At 46.7% G+C, this 19,416-nt stretch overlaps 1 protein-coding gene across 1 annotated transcript; it reads right to left on the bottom strand.

Annotated features, from left to right (window-relative positions):
• Positions 1–240: 240 nt before the first annotated feature.
• On the bottom strand, positions 241–18,527 carry ptgis (prostaglandin I2 (prostacyclin) synthase). The gene is made up of 10 exons (XM_084173477.1): positions 18,398–18,527; positions 17,693–17,816; positions 17,057–17,232; positions 16,652–16,798; positions 16,314–16,441; positions 15,657–15,844; positions 12,837–13,002; positions 12,153–12,334; positions 2,279–2,430; positions 241–726 (listed from the first exon to the last, which is right to left on the bottom strand). Exons 1-10 carry the CDS (start codon positions 18,466–18,468, stop codon positions 576–578), a joined length of 1,485 nt encoding a protein of 494 aa, XP_084029603.1. The 5' UTR covers positions 18,469–18,527; the 3' UTR covers positions 241–575.
• Between the last annotated feature and the right edge of the window lie 889 nt (positions 18,528–19,416).

Here is a 19,416-nt window from a genome sequence, read left to right as displayed (position 1 = left end):
ACACCATGTTGTTTGCCACCAAAATAGCGCCACAGGGAGTATTAATGCCCTCCCAATTCATTCAGACAGATATAATGTAATTGCACTGAATTCTATAATCTAAACCCCCCTCAATCTTGTCGTGCTTCAAAGCCTATTTGTTGCAATGTGTGCACTTCGCCATATGGGTAAGGCTATGATGATGTGCAGTTCATTCAAGCCATTTAGTCTTGAGAGACACAAGCAACACAACACAAGCAAGTAATTCAGATACATACATATGCACATTATTTATTATTCAGAGATATACATTACAAGTGATAAAGTCTGAATGTAAAAACAATATTGAAAAACAAACTATAAATAAAAACAAGAAACTGATTTTTTATTGAGTGCAGTCAGTGTCAGGAGGATGTAGGATGAAGTCATGTCCTAGCCTGATCCCAGATTTGGTTGTGCTTTCTTGCCAACTCCTAATTTATTTAATGTAATTGACATGCCAAACATGGCAATACAGCACAAACAGATCTGGGACCAGGCTAATCATGTCCTAGTTCTAGTGCAGGATGCAGGAGTCAGAGGTTAGGGGTCGTGTCCTAGTGCAGAGTCTTTAGTCTGTAGCGGACCTCCAGGTCTCCTTCGGGCTGGAGCATCCCGAAACCATAGCGACTGGGGTTGACCGGAGGGACGATGGCGGTTGGGTCACACAGCTCCAGGTCAAGCTGGGAGAGGACCATGAACACAAACCTGAGAATCACAGAGAGGGAGAGGAAGGTTAGTTAAGTCAATCCTCTTGGCCCCCATTGGGAGTATAGGACGTCTAGCATTGCTCTCCAAGCACAAACACTAGCTAGCAGAAAAATAATGACAGGTGACCTCATTGTATAACTGTAACAATATAAATCACCAAGCATGCATTGAAAGGGTTAAAGAAAAATGTATACAATGCCTGCAGAAATAAATCTGGATGTAGTCGGCCATGTGATACACTATTTGCATATCACACATGGTAAAGCCTAGAGGTTGCGAGCCCATACTGTGTGTCTACAGCTGTTCTACCGCCTTCCCATATTATCATCTGGCCTCTTACTCTCACTGTTGATTAGTAGGATTTTACCTTTGAACTACTGATATATGGCACAGAAAGACACTGACATCAGCACTTTGTGATTGTCTTCAAGGACCCTCTACCCCTCTAATGCTGTACATACAGTACATATCAGATGAGGCTGGTGTTGTATCCCTGAGCTAGCTCTTAACCTAGTCAAGGGCTTTATGATTAGTTGACGATTGGAACCAGGTGTGCTAACTTTAGAATAGTTCAAATACATGGAATTGCTGGGCGCACCCGAGGAGAGGTTTGAAAACCACTGCCTTAGGCTATGTTTGTAGCGTGTAGTATATCATATGAAACAACGAAGAAAATCCACTTCTCAGGATCAGTCCTTTTCTATATTGATCATTCTGTCTGCTTAGCTGTTCTGCTGTATGGTATCTCCATTGAGTAAACATTTGGTCATGAATTATTAAAATGGCCATTAACGTGTGTGCTACAGTAATAGTGTATGTATCAGAGGAGGCTGGTGGGAGGAGCTATGGGAGGATGGGCTCATTGTAATGGCTGGAATGGAATCAATGGAACGGAGTCAAACACGTGGTTTCCATGTGTTTGATGTGTTTGGTACCATTCCATTGATTCCATTCCAGCCATTACAATGAGCCCGTCCTCCTATAGCTCCTTCCACCATTACAGATTTATCAATATAGATAAGGACTGATCCTGAGAAGTGGATTTTCTTTGTTGTTTCATATGATATACTACACGCTACAAAAATAGCCTAAGGCAGTGGTTTTCAAACCTCTCCTCGGGTGCGCCCAGCAATTCCATGTATTTGAACTACTCTAAAGTTAGCACACCTGGTTCCAATCGTCAACTAATCATAAAGCCCTTGACTAGGTTAAGAGCTAGCGCAGGGATACAACACCATTGTGAAACATCTGGGGGACCCTGAGGAGATGTTTGAAAGCAACTGGCCTAAGGCAACGATCTTGATGTGATTGTAAATGCCTCATGAATCATTAATACCTCGCTAATGAACTGATTCATTGGGGAAACAATGTATGAACAACATGGGGTGGTTTAGATATACTTCGGTGAGAGGAAGCCTAATTGTGCTGTCTTGCCAACTCCAATGGTCACTGTCACGTGACAATAACAACAGGAGTTGGCAAGACAACACAAACAGAAGTGGGACTATGTGTGAGGGACAACAGGTGGAGAATGTCATATCATACTCACTGTTTGATGCCATTGACTGCAAAGTGTCTCCCAACACACATGTTGTTGCCTGCACCCCATGGCATGGTGTAATACTTCAGTCTCTCCCCGCCCTTATAGAACTTCTTCTTCTCTGTCCCGTCTGCGTTTAGGAAGCGGTCATATTGAAATGTCTGTAAAGCAGAGTAGAAAAAAACAAGGTTATTGTGATGATGACACAAAGATGCTACAGCACAGTAAGTCACTCCAGTGATGCTGCATAATCCCCGCCCCACAAGTATGCACGCACACACGCAAATGCACACACACACACACACACACACCTTGTGTGTTTGTTTCAATTACAGCCTTTAACCAGCTAATCCCCATGGGATCTCCTCTCTTAGCCCTTTAACCTTTCCACCATGTAATCCTGGCGCCATTTAAACACTGCGTAGTACAACACTGTATATGAGACACATACGTACACACACACACACCAGATGAGGCTGTTGGAAGGAGCTATAGAAGGACGGGCTCATTGTAATGGCTGGAATGGAATAAATGGAACAGTATCAAACACATATGGAAACCACGTTTGACTCTGTTCTATCCATTCCATTCCAGCCATTACAATGAGCCCGCACTCCTATAGCGTCATTCTATTAGAGTCATTCTATTAGAGTCATTCTATTAGAGTCATTCTATTAGAGTCATTGTATTAGCTCAGCAGACAAAGCCTGATTCATTCCCCCATAGTTCTATACTCAGAAACACTTTCACCCTCACCATGTTTGTGTATTGACTTTAGTAGTTCAACAGATTGGTGTAATGTATTGTTTTGAGAGGTTGTTTCAAGTTTTAATGTCACGTGCACAAGTACAATGAAATGCCTGTCTTGCAAGCTCCAAACTCAACATCAATTGCTAGATTCCATCCATTTGGCGACAGATTTTCATGCAAATATTCTAAAATCTGCGTAAAGAAAATATGCACATTTTCCCTCCAGTGATGTATTTCCATCAAACTGACTTGTTTCAGAGATAAATCAGTGCGTGATGACATAGCGCACCCAAAATGTAATTTTTCGATTAAGTTTTCATATACAGAATAAAACTCTAAAGTGAAATGAGTTTCCATCGCATTTTCAACTCTACCGATAGTTTTGTCACAAAAACTGTTGCATGTCACGGTTTCGGCCGAGGCTGCCTCTCCTCCTTGTTCGGGCAGGCTTCGGCGCTCGTCGTCTCCGGAATTCTCGCTGCCACCGATAGATGTTTCATGTTCGTTTGCTTTTGTCTGTTTGTGTCACACCTGTTTCTGTTTTACGTGATTAGTGTCCTATAAGTTTCTCGTTGTGTTTGTCATGTGTTGTGTATGATTGTTTTTCGTCAGTGTTGTGTTTGCTCGGTTGAGCATATTCTCTCCACTGCGCTGGAGCTCGATTGCACTTGTTTCGTGCACTACTTCATTTTGTCGCACCTGTTTGTGCGCATTTTGCCTATACGCCTTGTGCGTAGTTTAGCTGTTGGGCTTAGTTGCCCTGTTGCCTGTGTTTGGGCCGGAATACAGCATTTGGAACCTACCGTCTGCGTCCTGCATCTGATTTCCTACACTACACCTACACACGCCCTGACAGAATCATACACCAGTCATGGAATCAGCAGGAGCCGAAGCAGCCCAGACAAGACTGGAAGCCCAGGTTCGGGATCAGCAGGAGCAACTCCTGCAGATGGGGAACGCCCTGCAGGAGGTGATTACCACACTCCGAGGCTGGGGTTCGCCTCCACCACCGCCCGCCCTGCCAGCACCATCGGCCAGCCCGCCCGTTCCAGCACCGGAACCTCGAGGAGTCCGACTATCTCTCCCGAGGGCTTACGACGGGACAGCGGCTGGGTGTCAGGGATTCCTGCTCCAGGTCGAGCTATACCTGGCCACCGTGCACCCGGCACCTTCAGGGCACGAGAGCGTGTCCGCTCTGATCTCCTGCCTGGCCGGAAAAGCGTTGGAGTGGGCCAACGCGGAGTGGAGGAAGATAGACGCCACGACCATTACGTACACTGAGTTCTCCCGCCGCTTCAGAGCGGTGTTCGACCATCCCCCGGAGGGGAAAGCGGCGGGGGAGCGTCTGGTCTTCCTCCGACAGGGGAGGAGAAGTGCCCAGGAATTCGCACTCGAATTCCGTACTCTGGCGGCAGATGCAGGGTGGAATGATCGGGCCCTCATCGATCTATACCGATGCAGCCTACGAGAGGACGTCCGTCGGGAGCTGGCTTGCAGGGACACCAGTCTCACCTTCGACCAGCTGGTGGATATGTCCATCAGGCTGGATACCCTGCTGGCTACCCGCGGACGTCTTGCGGAGGGTCCGTCCATTCCACCCTCCAGCGCCTCCGAGCCTTGTCCCATGGAGCTCGGGGGCGCTGGCGCTAGAGAGAGGAGGAGTCGGCAGGCTAGGGGGTCCATCCACTGCACCAACTGTGGCCGGGGAGGACACACCGCGGCTAGGTGCTGGGGATGGCCTCCTAGGGGAGATGACGACAGGCCCCGCACTGGGGATTCCCTCCAGGTGAGTAGGCGCCCCACTCACCCAGAGCTCTCTGTTGCCCATTTTTGTATGCCTGTACGTTTTCCACAGGTAGCACCTCATGCCCAGCATAAGGCGCTGGTAGATTCAGGCGCAGCTGGGAATTTTATTGATAAGAAGTTTTGTTTAGCGTTAGGGATTCCCCTCATTCCTGTTGATGTTCCTTTTCCCGTTCACGCCCTAGATAGTCGTCCGTTGGGTACGGGCTTGATCAGGGAGGTCACGGCGCCACTTAGGATGTGTGCGCAGGGGGGTCATCAGGAGATGATTCAGCTGTTCCTGATTGACTCTCCTGCGTATCCGGTGGTGCTGGGAATGCCCTGGTTGAGTACCCATAACCCAGTGATTTCGTGGCAGGAGAGGGCTCTGATGGAGTGGTCTGCTCAGTGTGTGGGTAGATGTTTGGGCGTTTCCGTAGGGGCTACCTCGGTGGAGAGTCCAAACCAGGTGCCCGCATTGCACATTCCACCTGAGTATGGGGATTTGGCTATTGCGTTTAGTAAGGCGAGGGCGACGCAGTTGCCACCCCATAGGCAGGGGGATTGTGCGATAAACCTCCAGGCAGGAGCTGCGCTCCCACGGAGCCATGTGTATCCTCTGTCTCAGGAGGAGAAGAAAGCTATGGAGATTTACATAGACGAATCACTGAGACAAGGATACATACGGCCGTCCACTTCCCCCGCGTCCTCGAGTTTCTTTTTCGTGAAGAAAAAGGATGGTGGTTTGCGCCCATGCATCGATTACCGTGGTCTCAATCAGATTACGGTGAAGTATAGTTATCCACTCCCGCTGATTGCGACCATGACTGAGTCGTTGCATGGGGCGCGTTTCTTCACGAAACTAGATCTCAGGAGCGCGTACAACTTGGTGCGCATCAGGGAGAACGATGAATGGAAAACAGCCTTTAGTACCACCTCGGGCCATTACGAGTATCTGGTCATGCCATACGGGTTGATGAACGCTCCATCAGTTTTCCAATCATTTGTGGATGAGATCTTCAGGGACATGCAGGGGCAGGGGGTGGTGGTGTACATTGATGACATTCTCGTGTACTCACCTACCCGTGTCGAGCATGTAGCCCTGGTGCGCAAGGTGTTGCGGAGGCTGGTGGAGCACGACCTGTATGTGAAGGCAGAGAAGTGTCTGTTTTTCCAGGAGTCGGTCTCCTTTTTGGGTTATCAGTTGTCTGCGTCAGGGGTGAGGATGGAGGTAGATCGAGCGTCGGCCGTGCGTAATTGGCAAACACCAACCACTGTGAAGGAGGTGCAGCAGTTCTTGGGGTTTGCAAATTACTACAGGAGGTTTATCCGGGGGTTTGGACAGGTGGCAGCTCCCATCACGTCTCTGTTGAAGGGGGGTCCGGTGCGTCTGCAGTGGTCGGCCGAGGCGGACAGGGCGTTTGGGAGGCTGAAGGACCTGTTTACCTCGGCCCCAGTGCTGGCGCACCCGGATCCCTCTTTGCCGTTCCAAGTAGAGGTGGACGCGTCGGAGGCCGGGTTAGGAGCCGTGCTTTCACAACGATCTGGCGCGCCACCTAAACTCCGCCCCTGTGCTTTTTACTCTAAGAAGCTCAGTCCGGCGGAGCGGAACTATGACGTAGGGGACAGGGAGCTGTTAGCCGTGGTACAGGCTCTAAAGGTGTGGAGGCACTGGCTTGAGGGGGCTCAACACCCTTTCCTCATTTTGACGGACCACCGTAACCTGGAGTACATCCGAGCGGCGAGGAGGCTGAACCCTCGCCAGGCAAGATGGAGTATGTTCTTGACCAGGTTTACGTTTAAGATCACGTACATCCCTGGGTCACAGAATGGCAAGGCAGATGCGCTGTCTCGGCGGTATGACGCGGAGGAGAGGTCCGTGGAGCCCACTCCCATACTGCCTGCGTCGTGTCTGGTGGCGCCGGTAGTGTGGGAGATCGATGCTGAACTCGAGCGGGCGTTACGCACCGACCCTAGTCCATCACAGTGCCCGGAGGGTCGGAAGTACGTTCCGCTCGAGGTTCGGGATCGATTGATTTATTGGGCTCACACGTCACCCTCCTCTGGACATCCGGGTATCGGCCGGACAGTGCACTGTCTTAGTGCCAAGTACTGGTGGCCCACGTTGGCTAGGGATGTGAGGGTTTATGTTTCCTCTTGCTCGGTGTGCGCCCAGTGTAAGGCGCCTAGACATTTACCTAGGGGTAAGTTGCTACCCCTGCCCGTTCCACAACGGCCATGGTCCCACCTCTCAGTGGACTTTATAACAGATCTTCCCCTCTCCCAAGGGAATACCACCATCCTGGTCGTTGTGGACCGGTTCTCTAAGGCCTGTCGTTTGCTCCCCATGCCGGGTCTTCCTACGGCCCTGCAAACCGCCGAGGCACTGTTTACCCATGTGTTCCGGCACTACGGGGTGCCCGAGGACATTGTGGCTGATCGGGGTCCCCAATTCACCTCCAGGGTCTGGAGAGCGTTTATGGAGCGGTTGGGGGTCTCGGTGAGTCTCACCTCGGGCTACCACCCGGAGAGCAATGGGCAGGTGGAACGCGTAAACCAGGATGTGGGTAGGTTTCTCAGAACATACTGCCAGGACCGGCCGGAGGAGTGGTCAAGGTACGTTCCCTGGGCCGAGATGGCCCAGAATTCCCTACGCCATTCCTCCACGAACCTAACCCCATTTCAATGTGTGTTAGGTTACCAGCCGGTTCTGGCACCCTGGCAGCAGAGCCAGATCGAGGCTCCTGCGGTGGATGAGTGGGCGCGGCGCTCGGAGGAGACTTGGAACGCTGCACACGTCCACCTGCAGCGGGCCCTCCGACGTCAGAAGGCGAGCGCTGATCTCCACCGCAGTGAGGCACCGGTGTACGCACCTGGTGATCGAGTCTGGCTCTCTACCAGAAACCTGCCCCTCCGCCTGCCCTGTCGGAAACTGGGTCGGCGGTTTGTAGGGCCATTTAAAGTCCTGAGGAGGTTGAACGAGGTTTGTTATAGATTACAGCTACCTGTGGAGTATAAGTGTATTAACCCCTCGTTCCATGTGTCCCTTCTCAGGCCGGTGGTAGCGGGCCCACTCCAAGACGATGAGATCTTGGAGACTCCTCCGCCCCCGTTGGACATCGAGGGGGCACCGGCGTACTCCGTGAGATCCATCTTGGATTCGAGACGTCGGATGGGGGGTCTCCAGTATCTAGTGGAGTGGGAGGGGTACGGTCCGGAGGAGCGGTGCTGGGTGCCGAGGAGAGACGTGTTGGACCCATCGCTTCTGACGGAGTTCCATCGGAGGCATCCGACGCGCCCTGCGCCGCGTCCCCCTGGCCGTCCCCGAGGCCGGAGTCGGCGCGCGTCTGGAGCCGCGCGTCAAGGGGGGGGTACTGTCACGGTTTCGGCCGAGGCTGCCTCTCCTCCTTGTTCGGGCAGGCTTCGGCGCTCGTCGTCTCCGGAATTCTAGCTGCCACCGATAGATGTTTCATGTTCGTTTGCTTTTGTCTGTTTGTGTCACACCTGTTTCTGTTTTACGTGATTAGTGTCCTATAAGTTTCTCGTTGTGTTTGTCATGTGTTGTGTATGATTGTTTTTCGTCAGTGTTGTGTTTGCTCGGTTGAGCATATTCTCTCCACTGCGCTGGAGCTCGATTGCACTTGTTTCGTGCACTACTTCATTTTGTCGCACCTGTTTGTGCGCATTTTGCCTATACGCCTTGTGCGTAGTTTAGCTGTTGGGCTTAGTTGCCCTGTTGCCTGTGTTTGGGCCGGAATACAGCATTTGGAACCTACCGTCTGCGTCCTGCATCTGATTTCCTACACTACACCTACACACGCCCTGACATTGCATTAAAACCCATAAGAGTCCAAGCCCTGTCTAAGCCGTGGAAGGGGGATGTGGGGGGGGTTCTACTAAGCTATATGGAATTGTTTTAAAGAGATCATACCAAGGATCATTTAGCTATTTAATTTGGAATTTTAAGACCCCTTGAAGTATAAAAAGTACAACCTTTGGCCCATACAAACGCACTGAATAACAGATTCACTACATGGAACAACAGCTAGTCCCAAAAAAAGGATCTAAAGGAAGTTTGTTCTGAGGTTTCTGTCCTATACAGTGCATTCGGAAAGTATTCAGACCCCTTGACTTTTTCCACATTTTGGAAAGCCTTATTCTAAAATGGATTACATTTTTTTTTTAAGTCGTCATCAATCGACACACAATACCCAATAACGACAAAGCGAAAACAGTTTAAAAAAAATGTTTGCACATTTATGGAGAAAAAAAAATACAGAAATACCTTATTTACATATGTATTCAGACCCTTTGCTATGAGACTCGAAATTGAGCTCAGGTGCATCCTGTTTCCATTGATCATCCTTGAGATGTTTCTACAACTTGATTGGAGTCCACCTGTTGTAAATTCAATGTATTGGACATGATTTGGAAAGGCACACACCTGTCTACAGTCCCACAGTTGACAGTGCATGTCAGAGCAAAAACCAAGCCATGAGGTCAATGAATTGTCCGTAGAGCTCCAAGAAAGCATTGTGTCGAGGCACAGATCAGGGCAAGGGTACCAAAAAATGTCTGCAGCATTGAAGGTCCCCAAGAACACAGTGGCCTCCATCATTTTTACATGGAAGAAGTTTCAAACCACCAAGACTCTTCCTAGCGCTGGCCGCCCGGCCAAACTGAGCAATCGGGGGAGAAGGGCCTTGGTCAGGGAGGTGACCAAGAACCCGATGGTCACTCTGACAGAGCTCTAGAGTTCCTCTGTGGAGATGGGAGAACCTTCCAGAAGGACAACCATCTCTGCAGCACTCCACCAATCAGGCCTTTACGGTAGAGTGGCCGGACGGAAGCCATTCCTTAGTAAAAGGCACATGACAACCCCCTTGGAGTTTGCCAAAAAGCACCTAAAGGGGACTCAGTCCATGAGAAACAAGATTCTCTTGTCTGATGAAACCAAGATTGAACTCTTTGGCCTGAATGCCAAGTGCCACGTCTGGAGGAAACCTGGCACCATTCCTACGGTGAAGCATGGTGGTGGCAGTATCATGCTGTGGGGATGTTTTTCAGCGGCAGGGACTGGGAGACTAGTCAGGATCGAGGGAAAGATGAACGGAGCAAAGTACAGAGAGATCTTTGATGAAAACCTGCTCCAGAGTGCTCAGGACCTCAGACTGGGGCGAAGGTTCACCTTCCAACAGGACAATGACCCTAAGCACACAGCCAAGACAACACAGGAGTGGCTTCGGGACAAGTCTGTGAACGTCCTTGAATGGCTCAGCCAGAGCCTGGAAATGAACCCGATCTAACATCTCTCTCTGAAAAAAGCTGTGCAACGACGCTCCCCATCCAACCTGACAGAGCTTGAGAGGATCTGCAGAGAAGAATGGGAGAAACTCCCCAAATACAGGTGTGCCAAGCTTGTAGCGTCATACCCAATAAGACTCAAGGCTGTAATCGCTGCCAAACGTGCTTCAACAAAGTACTGAGTAAAGGGTCTGAATACTTATGTAAATGTTATATTTCAGTTTTTTCTTTGTAAATAAAATTCTACAAACCTGTTTATGCTTTGTCATTATGGGGTATTGTGTGTAGATTGATGAAGGAAAAAAAACAATTTAATCCATTTCAGAATAAGGCTGTAACGTAACAAAATGTGGAAAAAGTCAAGGGGTCTGAATACTTTCGGAATGCACTTTATCTTAGATATATAAGAAAGATGAGGGAAAACAAATTTAAATTCCTTTTTTTACATTTAACCCCTTATTTTCGTCACTAAACAGTCTCTGTATATACTTACATTCATTTTTTCAACTGGTACCTGGGAACCTTCAGATGAGCAAAACAACCAACATATACATGTTCGTGAGAGTCTCACCTTTGCACAGAAGGGTCATATTAGTGTGTAGCTCAAACTGTTCGGACGCCATAAACAGAAGTTGGCAGATCGGTTGTACTGACTTCAGACGAGTCCTAAGATGCTTGTGGGGGTTGTAGAGCAAAACGGAGAACACCATCATGTTTGTCTTTCCATAGAGGGGTCATAATATGTAATAGGTTCCATAGAGGGGTCATAATAGTTTGTAAGCCAAACCGTTCTGAAGCTACAGACGATTTTGTGAGAAGACTGATTTTCGGGATGTCTCATGGTCTGACAAACATCGCCCTAGTTCTGTCACCTTTCATCGGCGGATACAGTGGATTGAGACGCATCCAATGCAAAAAACAACAGATATCTCTACCTTAAACTGACAGATTTTTATGGGGATTTTTTTATTATGCTAATTGATTTTTCCGCGGGGTGAGGACATCAACCTTAGGGGGTTTTAAATAGCAAATGTGCCTACTCTGGTCTTGGCACATGCCCTCTAGCTAACAACTCGTACAGTGCGGGTACGCTAGTCTACATGATGAGATTATTATGGATAAGAGGGAAAATATTTGTATTTGTCAAACGGCAGTCAAGTATCGATCATCATGTCACCAGAATAAGACCCTCGATATTTATTGGAAAGGAGCATAGCATGCACTTTCAACACTCAGTGAAGTTCATTATAACTTGCTTAATCTGTATCCTCATAAACTGCATGGTTTCCCGAGTCGTAGTGGGAGAACCACACAGCATGTAAACGCGTGATGCCAAATTTGCTTCGATATGATGGTTATTATATCAGTATATAAGTATTTCTCGAATAATACATTTTACCGACACATAAAGATCCCACCATGTTGAATTAACAAATGATCTGTCGGCATTTATAAAATTGTACCGAAACTTTCTGTTTCCAGGTCAGTTCCAATACCATATTTACAATGTGCAGAGATACTGGAGTGATAGAGGTAGATATGTATAGGGGTAAGGTGACTAGGCATCATGCTGTATAATAAACAGAGCAGCAGCATCCTAAATTATGATTGTATGTGAGTGTGTGTGTGTAGAGTCAGTATAAATGTGTGTGCATGTTATGTGTGTGTTGGAGTGTCAGTGTGCCTGAGTGTGCATAGTCCTGTGAGTGTGCATAGAGACAGTGCAAAAATAAAAATAAAATACAAGGGTCAACTCAGATAGTCTGTGTAGCCATTTTGTTAGCTATTTAGCAGTCATATGGCTTGGGATAGAAGCTGTTCAGGAGCCTGTTGTTGTCAGACTTCCTGTGCGGAAGCAGAGAGAACAGTCTATGGTTTGTATGCACACATTCGTAAAAGCCTTTGTCCCAGGTGCTGACTAGACTGAACAATAATCTAAAACCAAAACAAATCTGTACACTGGTATGCTCCCAGGTGCTTAGTTTATTCAGACAATATTTAAACACCAACTGGGTCTTTGTCAGGTAACAGTATTGTGTTGTATTACCTGTGGATCATGGTGTATCTGGGGGTCCATCTGAGGGCTGAGGAAGGGGAACATACACACCCTGTCCCCCTGTCTGAGGTGGTATGCCTGTCCACTGGCCAGACGAATGGTCTTGTCCTCGACCACCTCTCTGGTGATGAGGGCAGCAGCGGTCAGACGCAGGGTCTCACTCAGAACACTGTCTGTGATTGGAGGGAGGGACAATACATATGATGTCAGAGGGGTGGCTGCCGGGTGCATGTGAATAATCATGTGAATAATCATTCACATGCAATAATCATAATCATTACCCTTGTCCCAGATCTGTTGTGCTGTAAAGCCAACTCCAATGGTTGACAACAACCATAGGAGTTAGCTATAGCACAAACAGATCTGCCACCAGACTACACAATCATAAAACTAGAGGTATGCCCTTCTGGAAAGCTGTGGATACACAAGAAGAGGTTATAATATCATCCTGTGGCAAGCAAACTTTAACCTTATTCAACCACAGCTAAAAAAGTTATATTTATCCATCTTTACTCATTCAGCTCTCTGAATCTTTCCTTTTTTCACTAGTTATTCCACACAGTTCAGATGAGCTTCAGTTCAACATTTCACTGCATGTCTTTGGCTGGACAGGCAGAGCCCTGAGGTGGAAGAGAGCGTGAGTGAATAATAGAGGAGGTTTCTTGGGGCTCTTACCAAACACAGGTGTGCTGTGGTGCTCCAGCGTGTCCAGAGGGTGTCGCTGTAGAGAGCTGTCCTCCTGTAGACGCAGGCCTCTGATCTCCTTCTTCACTGCTCTCATGGCCTCGGGGTGCGTAAGCAGGAAACTCAGAAGCCAGAAGGCAGCAGGCCCAGCGTTACCCTGGAATGAAAGAACACAACATAGACTCACAGTCAGTTCAGAAACAGTGACTGCGTTACAGAGCATGATGCCGTTGCTCTGCAGTTACTGAATATGTAGTATAGGTTATCACTCTATGGTTAGACAAATCCAACACAATGCTCACTCTCAGCCCATCAAAGACAGTGAACCCATTACCGAGCTTGATGAGGTAGATACCCTGCAGTTATAGACAAATCCACAACAGGTACTGTACGGTGTGAACACACTGCAAGAAGCCCCCAGGGGAAAATGGAAGCGTGTTTAGATAAATCTAAATCTCTCTTTTTTTCTCTTTCTTTCAGTCTCACTTGACTTTTATTTTCTATATTTTTTAACCCCGCCCTGCATCATGATACTGCTGTACTGTACTGTAGTGATCTGAGGAGCAGCGAGGAGCCATTAGTGCTGTCAGGGCTATGTAGACAGGGCTATGTAGACAGGGCTATGTAGACAGGGCTATCAGAGTCTACAGAGGGCTGAGACGTCTGTCTGAACCTGTCAGCCAGTAATTGCAGTGGGTTCAGGGAGCTTCTCTCATCACCCTTTCACAGGCCAGGTCTTCACTGATCCACTGAAAACCAGGGCTAATGCAAGGTGAAGACCAGGTCCAATGGTTCTCTGGTTGAAGATCCGTTACGACAAACACTAGGCTACACAAACTGTGTGATGTTGTGCCAGTTTACTGTAGGGGTTACAATAGAAGTGTTACAGTAGAAATAGTCATTTCAAATACTGCACGTTCTTACAAACACTGTATAGGGTTTTTCAGCAAAATGAGACACTTTGAATTGCCATTGAATTCACTAGTAGACGTGTACACAGTAAGGAACTTTAGCTCTTCCTCCACTCCTCTGAGTGTGTATTCGTATACTGTGTACTGGTGTAGTTGTGTTGAAAGCAGAGCCGCAGTCAGGTGTGTGATGGATTGAATGTGACACAGGCTCACTGAGGTCCCCTGGGGTCCATCATAGGGATATAGACATTGGACTGGAGCCTCACTGACAGGCTGGTTGAGAGATTGTGGGACTGTGGAACTGTGGAACTGCCTCCACCCCAATCCCCAACAACACACACAGAGCCAGAAACATAAAGCTCTCATAACTTTCTTGCAATATCTAGTGATTGTATCTGTTGTATGAGATTATGTTGTATGTAGACAGCATGGAACTTAACATCTGCGATGGAAAAATTGCATTTGGCATGTGTGACTTTACTGAAATCTCTGATTCACTCAGTATTGTATTCTTACTGAGGAAGCCTACCTCTGTGTGACTGGTGGTGACAGAGAAAACAACCAGAAGATATTCCCTGTGGCACTTCCTTCTACTCAGCTCTAATATGTTTCAGTGGTGCTTGTCTTCCTGGCTCTGTCTGACTGTCTGTGACTGGAACAGTGAGTCTCTGTTCCAGAAAAGACATGAATAAGCAGGGAACAGTGATGCTAAAGGACTAGCTGTCCTCTCCTATCCCAGCCTGGCAGGTGAGCCAAGGTCCCCAGAGGGAGAGGCTCCATCTTGGCCAAGGACTCTCTACCCGCTTCCCTGGTCTGAGTGGGCCGACTAGGCCTCCAGTGCTCCAGGCTGAAAGGAGCAGCCAAAGTGCCAAAGAGAGCAGAGAGGGCCTGGTACAGATGACACCTGTGGCTCCATGCTGCTCTGAGGCTGATGGTGAAGGCAGGTTCCAGACAGACAGACAGCACACTAGCTCTCCCATCTGGCCACACAGTGCAACAGCAGCTCATTCATCACAATTTGTTGAGACTGGTTTGAGGTAGGAAGCCACAAGGAGCCTGTTATTAAACCGCCTCTGGAGCTCATAAATATATAGAGAGATAACTTCATTGCTGTGATCTATATTGGATTTTGACATCAATATTTATTGATGTCTATTACAGATGATACATCTAAATCAGTGGAGGCTGCTGAGGGGAGGACGGCTCATAATAATGGCCGGACCGGAGAAAATGGAATGGCTTCAAACACCTGGAAACCATGTGTTTGATGTATTTGATAACATTCCACTTATTCCGCTCCAGCCATTACCAAGAGCCCGTCCTCCCCAATTAAGGTGCTTCCAACTTCCTTCCAAATCGTCCTACAATGTGTGTACTGAAGGCCTAACGTTTGGTCTAACTCTGAAATTAGACAGGTTGGTTTGGGCGACCCACCAACTCTTCTTTTTTCCATAATGTTCTGGAATGTGTGGACCCATTGTCCCGGATCAGTTTACACAGAATTCCAAACAAGCCCAGGTGCCATGAAAACACATGAATGGAAACTCTTGTCACATTCTCACATAATGACATAATGAATCAACTGTGCCAACAAGGAAGTCACAAGTCATTGGGAGAGAAGAATCCTGTGAACTTAGTGTAAGAGTGACATCCAGGTGTGGCAGAACACTGTGAACGCATTGGTCTTTGTTCCCCTGAATTGTGTGTGTGTGTGTGTGTGTGTGTGCGTGTGCATGTGTGCATGTGTGTGCGTGCTTGTACGCCTGTGCTTGCATGTGTATTTTGTGTGTGAATGTGTAAGTTTCTGTGTGTGTATGTGTGCGTGTGTGCGTGCTCTTGCATGCTCTTACATGCTCTTGCATCTGTGCGTGTGAGTGTGTATTCTTGTCTTCCCACTCACCTGGGTGGTCCAGAGCTGAAGCAGCATGGCTCGTCTCTGCATCTCCGTGTCCACTCCTTCCCTCTGTAGATGGCTGAGGTAACTCTGCTGCCAGGAACTGCTCTCTGACCCCTTTCCTCTGCTCAGCCATGCTGGGGACAGCAGCTCCCACAGTCGCTCCTGGGACAGGCTTGCTGTCCTCTTCTCCTCTATCAACATAGAGAGAGAGACAGGTTAGAGAGGCAAAATCACCCAGAGAGAGACAGGTACACCCTTAGAAAAAAGGGTTCAAAAAGGGTTCTTCAGCTGTCCCCATAGGATAACCCTTTTTGGTTCCAGGTATAACTATTTTGGGTTCCATGTACAACCCTCTGTGGAAAGGGTTTTACATGGAACCCAAAAGGGTTCTACCTGGAACTAAATGGGTTCTATCTCGAACCAAAAAGGGTTCTTCAAAGGGTTATCCTATGGGGACAGCCGAATAACCATTGTAGTTTCTAGAAAGCACCAAGAGTGACAGGTACACTGAGACACAGTTACACTCAGAGAGAGACACACACATGAACACAGAGAAACAGGTACAGAGAGACAGAACCGTATTTAATGAATAGATCAATTGTGTATTCATATAAGTGATGTATGACTACGTGCATTAGATGAAACTCTGTATATATGTACCTTGCTTGAGGGTTGAACGTGCCAATTTTGTGAGAAGACCATCAAACTTGCGGAACTCTTTGTAGACAATATCGAGTTCAGTGACGTTGTTGCTTTTCTCTGTACCAAACAGTGTGAGATACCCAGCCCTATAAGGACAGAAATAAGTATTAACTCTTGAGTAAGAGTAGGTCTTCACTCCTGTGTAAGAGTTATGCAATTTGCTCCAAGTATGATACTGTAATTTGACCCTAAATTAATCCCCGGGCCAGTGACCCTGAGAAATGTCTGCTGTTACCTGAAGAGCAGGATGACTGTTAACACATGTACAGTAGCTGGCCAGCACAGACAGAACTTACCTGAAGAGCAGGCTGTAACAGAGGCTGAAGAGGCCATCCTGTCTCCACTCTGCTGGGCTACAGCTCCTCTCCTCATCCCGTAGCAATGTCTGGAGGTGGAGGTGCATGGTGCTGCTTAATCTGGCCAGACTGGGGCCCTGGAAGTGCCTGGACAGGGATTTTATGGAGAGGTCGAATTTTTGCTACAGCATGTTAACTCAGAGGAAATTAAATTAATTTGCATGTACCAATTCTACCTATTCTGGTGGGGGAAAAAATCTCATTACAATACCATATAATAGAACAGAATAGAAAGAAACGGTATGGTCCTTGACAGGGAACTGTGTGTGTGTGGACAGGTGTGGATGGGTGTATTTGGATGGGTGTGAGGTCAGGTGTGAGGTCATACAGGTCTACAACACCTACTGTTCCATCCAGGCCCTCTCTGTGTCTGGGTTGTGATTGGGTATTCTCAGGCTGAAGATCCTTTGCATCAGGACCTGGGCGTAGCGACTGAAGTCCAGAGAGACCGTGTCATAGAGGACCGCGTCATAGGAGTTAGGATCCAGCAGTACAGTGATGTAATGACCACAAACACGTACCTGGGATATATTATTTTAAACGTTAAAGCCATGGCCATGTCTGTGCACGTCTGTCGTAGACACATTACACATTACAGTAGAGTTGTTTGACAAAGCAACATTAATAGTGAATAGGAGATGCACATAGCACTACTCTATAAAGAAGAGGTACTCAGGTACAGATCTTAATTTGATCACCCTGTTGCAGGCTAACTTTCTTGCAATGCAGAAAATGTTTAACTTGTAGTGTATTTGAGGTTTAAAAAGGCTTCTGATGTTTGTAATTTCCACTTTGACATTTTGGAATTCATTTTCCCTTAGGAAAAATCTATCAACCCCTACAAAAATGTCCATATATTATAATCCACATAATAATTTACATTTCCTGTTGCTGCAGGATTATTTTTCTGCTGTAGCAAACTGGCTCAAATTAAGATCCTACATATGTACCTGTACACAAAAACGCATAGAGAACTCCTACCGTAAAAATGTCACCATGTTTTTGTTTCATCCGTGTTAGGAACTTTGCAGCATCTTTTCCAAACTCCAGGGCATGACCCAGCCAAGGAATGAAGCCTTTGTCTAATGGTGGTTCATTTTTCTGTCTGGTAGTAACAGACAGACAGACAGACAGACAGACAGTTGTCAACCAAGACTAACAATGTTCAATAGAAGGAGTTAATTAACTTCATCTCCCACACTAAACCAACTGGTTGTAGCGCTACAGTTGGCATAGGGACATGCCCTAAAGCAGTCAAATATGTGAGCTGATATATACAGACATACAGTAGGCTAGTAATACACTGTGGAAATAGGAAATAGTGCATAATCAATGTGTACAATATAAGAAATGGTCTGGGTTTGAATGGGTTGAATGGGCTAAATAAAGGTTATATGAATAATTGAATAATACAGGTTAATGGTCTATCCTGTATGTTCAGCAATGTTGTATGTTCAGTAAGACATTTTTGACCCTGACATTTTTTTCATGAATTGGCTTCTGTGTAGAAAGTCAATTTCTTTGTAAATGATGAAGTAAGCAATATGTGAGACATTGGTTAATCTTTTCACAACAATGTTCAATATCAGAGAGAGAAAGTAAATTATAGCAAACAACACTGACGTCATTGATTTACAATGTCTTGTTTTACAATCCAAATTGACCAGAAATATGAACAATATTTACCTCGAGCGGGAAGAATAAAGAATGACAAGAGCGAGCAGACCATTGAGCAGTAAAAATATAGTCCATAACATTTTACTTGTTAAAGAGAGAGCTTGACAGTGAAATGAGTTCCTCTGGAGCTGAGGGTTTTGGAGAAGTGGCTGCCCTACTGTAGAACAGAGGTGTGGGGTGGAGATGGGTGGGGTTTGTGACATGTGTGTGTCATCTTAGTTTCTCTCTGTCACAGAACAGACACTGGAGCTCTGCCAACAAGTTTTCTGCATGAAAAAAAGGGAACTGAAGTGTTTCTCAATAGTGTTTTTAAAATATTTTTTTATATTTTCTTAAGAAGGCTTCGGTCCTTCTCTGCAGTTATGCCTACCAGAAAAGTTCCTTGAATTAAGCATCTCCACACTTTAGTATGTGAAAAAAGGGAATTCAATGTCCTCTATGAGTGTTTCTCAATCATTTTCTTTATGAAATCCTAATCCTATATTTATAGGGCTTTGGTCTTTCTATTGCACTTGTTCCTGAGAATTAAACGACCCAATCTGAAGCATCTCTCCTCTGTTGACTTATTCTGTTGAATAGGCTACATACAGTACATAGTCTCACTCAGTCATTTTATTTATTTTTTATTTAGTCATTTAGCAGACGCTCTTATCCAGAGCGACTTACAGGAGCAATTAGGGTTAAGTGCCTTGCTCAAGGGCACATTGACAGATTTTTCACCTAGTCGGTTTAGGGATTAGAACTAGCGACATTTCGGTTACTGGCACAACGCTCTTAACCACTAAGCTACCTGGTCATCAGAGTAAGAACATTCCATTAGAATGAGAGAACCTAAGTCAAGGGACTCTTCTTATAGTTGTAGAGTTCTTGTAAAGACATGCCTCCCTCTCTACTCTGCTGTTGACTTTTTCCCACCCTCATTTTCAACAATATTTCCACTGACTTGAGAACAGAGTTATATTTCCTGTCAGTTTGACAAATGGATGTTTATTTATTTCACACCTTATTCATGATTAAGCTGGCATTGA

This window comes from Coregonus lavaretus, assembly GCF_964263955.1.
Source record: "Coregonus lavaretus genome assembly, chromosome: 12".
Taxonomy (NCBI): Eukaryota; Metazoa; Chordata; class Actinopteri; order Salmoniformes; family Salmonidae; genus Coregonus; species Coregonus lavaretus.
This window is presented reverse-complemented; position numbering and strand designations above follow the sequence as displayed.